We start from the raw sequence: 8,756 nt of genomic DNA, 5'->3' as shown, positions 1-8,756 counted from the left end.
ATTTCTACTAGTGTAAAGTACACTAATCATAGAAAGAACAAATTGGTTTCCATTGTAAATAACTAATTTTAAGAGGGCATCTATTTCAGCTTATGATTTTCTAAAATTCTCTCCAGAATGACACTCTACGGGGGAATGGTCAATTAGGAACCAATATCTTCAGCCTGATAATAGGAGCTGAATGTTTTTAAAAACAAAAACATGGGCCTCTTAACCTGACCTTAACTTTATCTATAACCTGCAATCTCAACCATGAGTTTATGTTAGTACGCAAATCATGAAATATACAAAGATCCATCAGTCCTCCCGTACATGACTTTCTGACCCCACAACTCACCGTCTGCTCATTAATGGCAAGCGCTGCCACAGGGGCCTCATGAGGGATCAGTTGCCTCACAAAAGCCTTCCTTGCCAAGTCCCAGATGATGGCAGAGCGATCTCTTGATCCCGACACCAAGAGGCCATATGCACTACTCGCTGCCAGGCATGTAATGCCATCACTGTGCCCATAGAGTGATTTCTTGTGGACTAATTGACGCTTGATGATTTCGTAAACATTCACCACCTGTAGTGAGGAAAGATAATTACAGGGAGTTCTGAAAATGGGCTGCACTTTGTTTGCCTCAGTGCAACTGACAGCTACCCTCTAAACAAATAATCAACAAAGAAAGTTCAGTGACAGAAACAGCTTGTCTCTCCAAGACCCAATTTAGGGTCTTGGAGGTATTCATATAATATATGCATAAAAATCTGAAGCAAGATACTCATACCCATAATACAGAGCAGACCCCTTTTCACAACTTGTACTGATGAAATTCTCAAACCTAACATAATACTGTGTTCAAACTTAAAAACACCCATAAAATAAAGCTTGGCATAATTCTTTACCGTAGAAGTCCCTGCAGTTATTATAGTCTTGTTGTTGGGGCAAACCGCAGCTAAAATCTCTCCATTCTGAGGAGTTTCGCTCACTAAAACTGCACGCTCACTTTCATAACCACCAATACGAAGGCTGAAAAAAATAATAACAAATAAGTAGAATGCACAAAAAATTTAATCACAAAACAACCAAAATACTCTTTTAAATTCAACATAAAGGGACCAAAAAGATATAAACAAATGAAAATGAAACAATGCAGAATATCATAAAGATGATAATAAAATCCCAAAGATAATAGTCATTTGTTGGAAAACCAAAGGAAATAATGCAAGGAATATACTTGCCTCTGATCTGCGAATCCCCAAGCCAAGTATCGTTGGTACGTTGGAGGGATCAACGTCTTGTTCTGCTCTACGGCAAGGATGACCTTGTCTTGCGCAATGATCTGTCCCACAGCCCCCTTCACTTCTGCGGGGATATCGGTAAATTACTGTTTATCATGCTATGGCAATCATTATAAACTGAAATATGGCACAAACCATTGCCAAAAATCTAAAGAAAATCAGAAATAAAATAAATCATATCATTACTGTTCCAAAAAGAACTTGAGTTAGCTATTTCTATGGCATCCTGACATTTACCCAGAATGACACAAAACATAGAAGTTTTTACAAAAATTACACTAGTGAAATATAGGCTAACCTTTAACTGGCTGCATGGTAGGCCTGAGGTTATCTAAATTCTGATAATAGACTTTTTCGAGTGGCGTGACTGAGGGAGCCTGAGAGAGCGGCCCGCCATCAATCAGCGAGGTACGCTGGCCTGAGAGCTTCTTACAAGGATGAGGCTTGCGGAAGAGCTGTTTGGGGATCTGGCCGAAGTTGTTGATGAAGCCGATGGTTGCATTCTTTTTCAGGGGGTCATCAATGCTGTGGAGACACATGTTTCATCAAGCTATATTAGATACAGGAAGCCTTACTATTACCTTTAGTTTTTTAAATATTTACCTAAAAAGAAATAACAAATCTCAAAAAATAAAGTTACTTTGCATCATCTGACAAATTAAACAATTCCTTTTAAGAAAATTATTATCCCTTTCTCCTTAACCTACTATTCCATTACCTGTAAATATCCACATTTCCCTCATAGAAGAGGTGATGGAAGACATTAACAGCCTCAACTGCAGGCTGTCCTTGCTGCTTGTACCCAAATATCAGGTCGATCCATTCGTGCAAGTGTGCCGAGACATAGTCACACTCCAGGGCTGCTCTGTGTAAACGAATGAATTCCCGTGCATCTCCTTTAGCCCATGGGGGGAGCACAACATCGTCTAACTGTGTGCCACTCTGCTTACAACCTACAAAAGAAATTTGGATAGTTTTAATCAGTGAAATTTAATGACATTCTAATGTGAATAGAGCAATGTGACTGGAGTAGTTTTTCAGTATAAATGATAATACTGTACAGTGGAATACCAAATGCAATATCATATAACAAAATGTACGAAAAAAAAAATTAGTTTCTCAACATGATAAATGAGATTTGTTGGAAAATCTGCAACAAAAACTGATGGTTACATATGCTTCTTCAACTAATAATCCTTACCATATGTATGATCAAGACCCTAGGAAAGAAAGAAACAAAAACTTTACCACTCACCTAAGTCAAACCTATTGGAATTGATGAGGAATTCTGGTAAATAGAAGAACTCGGGAATGAGTTCCTTGACGTCAGCCATGTTGTTACGTGAGGCAGAGTGCCATGCCTCCTTCATGCTGTGGAACATGCGGTCAGCCAAGTCAAAGTGGCCACCCTGGAAAAACACCCAAGAGTTGAAGGTAAATGTTATGCAATCACATTTTAAAAAGCAATCACTAGCAAATAAAGTTTGAACTTTGTAAACTGTTACAAATAAACAAGTCTAGTCTACATATCTTTGACAGCCAAAGAAATAAAAACTCAGAAATGTTTTTGACGGGATTCAAGTAATCACAGATGAAAACTATGAACAATACAATGATATCCTCTTCATGTTTTGGGATTCAAATAACCTGTTGAACAATACACTGACACTGAATATTATAAACTTATAACTAATAGCAAAAGTTGCTAGCAGCCACAGAGAAAAAAAACAGAATCCTTCCACAATATCCCTCAAACCTGTGGTGGAAGAGAGAGGGAAATGAAGTTGTGGTGAAAAAAAAACATCAGCATTTGTCAGATATTTACCTGTAACCTGAGAAAGTGTTGGGTGAAGGGCTCCATGCGGACGAGGTAGGAAGAGACAATCATGGCTGAGGAGTAGTGGGTGCCGTAGTGGTAGGGCGGAGTCTCGCCCGATGGGTCATCCCACTCCCGGTAGCGCTTTGCAAATTGCTCCAGCCTCTCGGGGGTCTGTATGAAGTGCCACGGCGTGGGTGAGTTCAGAGATCAGATACTGACAACATTTGTTTATCTTACACATTTTTTCTTCAAAATTATACAGGAAACTCAGATAAATTCAGATAAATTAGAAAAAGGATGAAAAGGCAGTAGTAAGAGAAGAAAATATGAGAGAAAAGTAGAAAAAATACCAAAAAGAAAATACAACCAAACGGAATATGAAAAAGGTATCAAAAAATGATAAAAAATCCAAAGAAATGGACATAAGAAGAAAAGAGAAAGGAAAAACAGAGAAAAAGAAATGCCCTGACCTGCGCCCCCATAGGTTTGGAGAGATCCCTGAAGGTAGTGGAGCTCGTCAAGTCCAGTTCCTCAGCCGCATAGTCAGCCAGGACCCAGGGGAAAATTGGGTACTGCATCAGGTCATTGTACGACCTCCCGGCCAGCGTGTTCAGGTGCATTAGATACTGGAAATTGCTGATTTCACCACGCTGGAAATTAGTGTGTCAATTACTTTCAATGAAGTGGCTTGATCTATCTGAAAAATCCTCAAGATTCCCCCATTATAGAAGGTTTATCAAAACTCTCTGAAACATAGAAATATTCTTCCCCTTCCACTCTACACCATCAATACTCACATTACAATCCACTTTCTAGAAAATGTAACTTACCACCCATCTGTGTGTAACTGAAGTTTCCCCAATTATCGACGAGAACAGACCTCCAGCCTGCTCCACACTCGCTGACCGTCTTTGGCCTTCAACTGATTGCTGAGCATTGTCTGCCAGGCCAGTGCAGACCACCATCAGTCTGGAAAATAATGATTTCTACAATTGCTTCCTCTGTTTGAGTAAATATGTTTAGGTTCTAAATAGTTTATGTTCTATGAACCTGGTTTGTTTAACCCATTCACGCCGGGTGACGTGATAGCACGTATTGTGGTTTTCGCGTCAGACGCCCTGGACGTGCTATGAGGGGAAGCCGCGCGCTCGGGTAGAGCGAGCGGGCAACCGAGGCTCGCGGCTTGTGCGCCCGAGAATCTCGAGGCGTTAGACTTATGCGTTCGAGAACCCCGGTATTGCGACCGCGCAAAGCCGGAACTGCCCCGGCGTGAATGGGTTAAGAGGCTTTGCATAAATTACTAATAACCCTTTTACTGCACTTTTTGTCAACTGACAATCTTCAATGAAAAACTGCTTGGTTAACTCTTCCACTACAGGCATTTTTCTTATTTTTCATAGGATGAGATCACTTTCACATTGCATTTTTTTTTCAAAATACAAGCTGGTTACTCCTTTAATTGTGTAACTTATGCATCATACCAAATGCTAATTAGTATCACTTTAGGCTCACATTTAATCCATAAGTCACAGAAATAACAGAAAACACAGATCTAAAAGTACCCAGCCTAGGCCGAACATCTTATGGATTAACAATGCATGTTCCAAGAAGTTATATTACAGACTTTAATGAAGAAATAAATATAAAGAGATATGTAATAATAGAACAAAAGACAGAGAAATCAACTACTGACCTCTGATATATCTTATTACGAAGTTTTCTTGGTAAGGCAAGTAAGTAGTTTCTGCCATCAGAAGAGAAAATCTCAAGAGCAATGGGCTGAAGTAAGTATCTGAAAATGAGAGAAGAAGGAACTTACATCATATGACACCAAGGACATAGCCACTGACAGCACAACACGTGTAGCAATTTAAAATATATAACTAAAGTATCTTTAATGTTACATTTACTCTTTAAACATCTTGCAATTCAAACTGTCTAACCAATGTCATCAAACAATGAATATCTCATTCCATAACGATTAAACTTTGCTAAATTCACCTTCTCTGGTGCACTTCTCGGATTTCATCGTAATGGAATTTGGAACATGCATGGTGCTCCAGGCTGGTCATGGGGTTAGTCGAAGGGATGATGGGCTCATGCGTCCCCTCAGGCAGCGAGGCAATGTCCCTGATCTCCCGGCACTTGAGGAGGGTGAAGCCATCTACAATGTAGAAGTGCTCGCGCCCAAAGAGCAACAACCCCTCAATGGTGTCCAATCCCTGAATCCTCGCACATCTGAACATGTGGCTGATCTGGGGTGACATAAGGATAGTGAAATTATAACTAAAACTTTCGTTTTTACAATAGCAGTATGCTAATCATTGATCTATTATCATGAGATTAGTATAATGATAGGCATGTCATCTGGAAAGCACTTTTGCAATAAAAAAAAATCAGGATACATAATACATTCTAAATTCAAAAAATGTAATTACAAATGCACCAATTATGCATCTCTTACTCACTATAGCAGCATCAAACAACAAGTAAGAGTAACATCATCAATAACAGAATAGATATGTACAGAGAGAGAGACAGAATTTTTTTTCCAATGCTACCAATTAACTCATAGCACACACACATCAAGCTATAACCCCAATCTATTACCTTTTCACCATAGTCTAACAGCCTTAGGAGAGTCTGATTGTCGGGATTTTGGGAGTCATCTGTGGGTGTGTTGGAATCCTGGCCCACCATTTCACCAATGTCTAGGGTGTCCCCTTCATCTTCCGCCTCAGAAGCTGCTCGGTTGTTTAGGCCTCCACTCTTCACTATGGCGCCTTGTAACCCTTGGACATCTAGTATGAGGCAAAGTTTCATTGCATCATTAGCAAGAATCATAATATTCCATTCATTTTTTTTTTTTACAAATGCATAAAATTTGGCACATTCATAAATTTATTGAAAATGCACCACATTCTTTTTTTATTTCTTAAAATTCTGTTAATAAGAAATATATATTAAACTAAATATCTTTTGTCAACTCTTTTCATTTAGTCCACAATCTTTTTCTAAACTAGGTTCATGGTTGACAGCCTGGATTCTAAACAAACTCCTCTCAAAGTTCCTACCTATATCAGACACTTCTCTTCCAGCAAAGCTCTCATTTTCAAGGTTAGTTGTCTCCTCCTCAATGACAGGTTCCCTTTCATGCACCTCAAGATCTGTCAGACCCTCAGGACGTCGTCTCTCTGCATACTCCTTGCTATCGAAGCTCGAGGCCACTTTGTACTTAAGGTGACGCTACGGATGGATAGACAGATGAGCATTCACAACTGGATGACACCAAGTGTGTAAATGGTTTTCTATGGTCTGAAGATATAATGGCAAATCAACACCACTTAAGCATTTAATGTGACCATAACCAGAAGATCATGACCTGGCATGTGACAGTGTGCAAGTGATTTGCAATGCTGGAAGAAATACTTTTAAAAAGTCATCTTATTATCTAATAGCTCACATTTTCATAGTTCTCTGTTTGGGGTTTGAAAGGATAGTGCTTGTAGAAGTGGCGGTTATGGACCATCTTCTTCCTCATGCGACAAGGGCCTTCAGTCGCATCTAGGATCCATTTATCGAGGCGTGAGCCCTTCATGGGACCCCAGAGCCCTCGCTCCCTTGTCAGCTCCCTCTCACATCTCTCCCATGACTCCCACACATAGCTTGCCATGTGTTTCTGTTTCTGCAATAGGAAGTCCACTTTAGTACGTCTTTCAAAAGTAACAGCATTCATAAGCCTTCTATAGGTATTCACATAGAGCTTACCTGCAAGTACTGCCTGTGTTGCAAGTCCACTAGATCCCCAATGATGGAGATATGGGTGAAAGTGGCCATCTGCACGTCTGACATTGGCATGTTGATTTTGCGAGTGACAATGCTGTCTTCTCTTCGTCCCTTTGTCCTTGATGCCAGTCTCGTCAGGCCCCCAGTTACCTTCTGCAGCTTCTGCATACAGTAAATTTGATTATGAGAATATGCATGATAACTCTAAGATACATAAAAAAAAATGAAAATATCAGTACATGAGGACTGCCTATAATCTAGTAGGAGCCATCAACAGACAAAAAGAGACAAGGCAAAAAAAATCCAAAAGTATAAAAAAAAATTACATTTATATAAACAATTACTCAAGTCAAAATATAAAACAAAATCGAATGGGGTTTTACTCACATTTGTGACACTTTGTATTTGTGTTGGAATCTCCCAAGGTAGCCTATAGGACTGCTTCTTTTCCCCCTCTAGGAAGGCTAACCAGAGTTTGTGTGAGGCCTCATTGACGAGGTCACGCACACTTGAGAGCTCTGGAGCCTTCCCACTTCCAGCACTCAGTGACACTTTGTACACCTAAAACCAGATAAAAATGTTCATCAATCAGGACTTTAGCACATCACACCTATGGAACACAGAAATGCTCTTGCACATATATACAATGACTTACATGCAAAAATATTTTAAACTAGAAAACAACAATGTGCATTAATAACCTCTTCAATAGCAGGCTTCTTGGTGATGTAGAGTTCTTCCCAAACTCTTGTTGCAGCTGTGGCCATTAGGTTGTGACTTTGTGTGGCCGTGGCTTCTGCAAAGTCACGTCCAGTTCCCCCAGTTGTAGGGGGTTTGGCAGCAGCTTCACACTTTGTCTCAGCAACATCAACGCCTTCCTCTATCACCACTGGATTCACATGCCACACTGAGCGGTTGGTGGTGTCAGTGCTGGAAAAGAGGAAGCTTTAGAGGTCTAAAGCATGAAAAAGTTCAAAGAATGAAGTGTATTTGGCACATTCTTTTTTGTTTAATACAGAAACTTTGTAGTTAAGCACATTGATACTCACCACCTTTGTTGAAAAAAATGACTGAACATTTGATAAATGCAAAATTGAGAAATATAAAATGTATGTGTACCAACACATATTATGATTTCAGTCCTTCATCAATACACATAATAATCAAGCAAAAGAACTATGACAAAAAATAAAATGTAAAAACAGAAATCTCCATTCAAGAATCTCAGAATATCTAGCTTAGACTTGCAAAATTCCAGACCAGTCACTGCTACCCACTTGATCTTGATGTCTGCAGTGAGTTGCAACAAGCAGTAGGTGAGGCAGGCAACAAATTCAGGCTCATGGTTCCCTGCACCAAACACGACACTTCTGCAGGACGAGAGGGGAAGGAAAAATTTACAAAATGAAAAAAGGTAAGAAAAAAAAAAAGCAGCAGCACAGAAGTTACCACTTAGTGATAGATGTGGCCTTTCAAAGCAAAGAATCACAGAAAAAGAGAAAAGAAAAGACAGGAGATTCACAGTCTCTAAAAAAACTTGCCTGTGGGTTGTTAACTTGTGAAGTGCTTCCAGGATCGACATTTGTGACGCAATGGAGTCAGCTGGCCTTGAGAGCAGGTAAAGAATAGTTCGGTTGAGGCAGTGGTAAATGGACTCCAGGTTGATGCCAGATGCACGGCGTTTGGCTTGTGAGATGAGTTTGATGATGAAGTCGAACACCTCGTGGGGGTCCTTGTTGAATACACCTGAGAGTAATAATGCATGAATTAAAAAGAAGGTGTCCTTATATGAAATGATAATATCAATACAATTGGGATCTGCAAAATGAATTTAATATAGACCTTTTTCTCTTTCTCTTGCATTATC

The 8,756-nt window shown here is 39.7% G+C and overlaps 1 protein-coding gene across 8 annotated transcripts in view; it reads right to left on the bottom strand.

Annotated features, from left to right (window-relative positions):
• bchs (WD repeat and FYVE domain containing 3 bchs) overlaps positions 1 to 8,756 on the bottom strand; it is a 40,381-nt gene that overhangs the window by 10,920 nt on the left and 20,705 nt on the right. For 6 of the 8 annotated variants that reach the window (XM_086534741.1, XM_086534746.1, XM_086534744.1 and 3 more), the window contains 19 exons: positions 8,431 to 8,635; positions 8,167 to 8,259; positions 7,591 to 7,819; positions 7,277 to 7,450; positions 6,872 to 7,051; positions 6,567 to 6,788; positions 6,178 to 6,349; positions 5,714 to 5,904; positions 5,105 to 5,358; positions 4,797 to 4,895; positions 3,934 to 4,072; positions 3,574 to 3,753; positions 3,110 to 3,274; positions 2,540 to 2,693; positions 2,003 to 2,237; positions 1,583 to 1,809; positions 1,225 to 1,348; positions 889 to 1,012; positions 338 to 565 (listed from right to left, as the gene is read on the bottom strand). In XM_086534741.1, the coding sequence (XP_086390867.1) occupies positions 338 to 565; positions 889 to 1,012; positions 1,225 to 1,348; positions 1,583 to 1,809; positions 2,003 to 2,237; positions 2,540 to 2,693; positions 3,110 to 3,274; positions 3,574 to 3,753; positions 3,934 to 4,072; positions 4,797 to 4,895; positions 5,105 to 5,358; positions 5,714 to 5,904; positions 6,178 to 6,349; positions 6,567 to 6,788; positions 6,872 to 7,051; positions 7,277 to 7,450; positions 7,591 to 7,819; positions 8,167 to 8,259; positions 8,431 to 8,635 (3,395 nt within the window). The remainder of the gene's footprint in view (positions 1 to 337; positions 566 to 888; positions 1,013 to 1,224; positions 1,349 to 1,582; positions 1,810 to 2,002; positions 2,238 to 2,539; positions 2,694 to 3,109; positions 3,275 to 3,573; positions 3,754 to 3,933; positions 4,073 to 4,796; positions 4,896 to 5,104; positions 5,359 to 5,713; positions 5,905 to 6,177; positions 6,350 to 6,566; positions 6,789 to 6,871; positions 7,052 to 7,276; positions 7,451 to 7,590; positions 7,820 to 8,166; positions 8,260 to 8,430; positions 8,636 to 8,756) is intronic. The other 2 variants (XM_086534742.1, XM_086534748.1) reach the window with 1 other exon arrangement.

This window comes from Penaeus japonicus, unplaced genomic scaffold (genome assembly GCF_977035675.1).
Source record: "Penaeus japonicus unplaced genomic scaffold, GWHDUDI00000001_assembly GWHDUDI00000042, whole genome shotgun sequence".
Taxonomy (NCBI): domain Eukaryota; kingdom Metazoa; phylum Arthropoda; class Malacostraca; order Decapoda; family Penaeidae; genus Penaeus; species Penaeus japonicus.
This window is presented reverse-complemented; position numbering and strand designations above follow the sequence as displayed.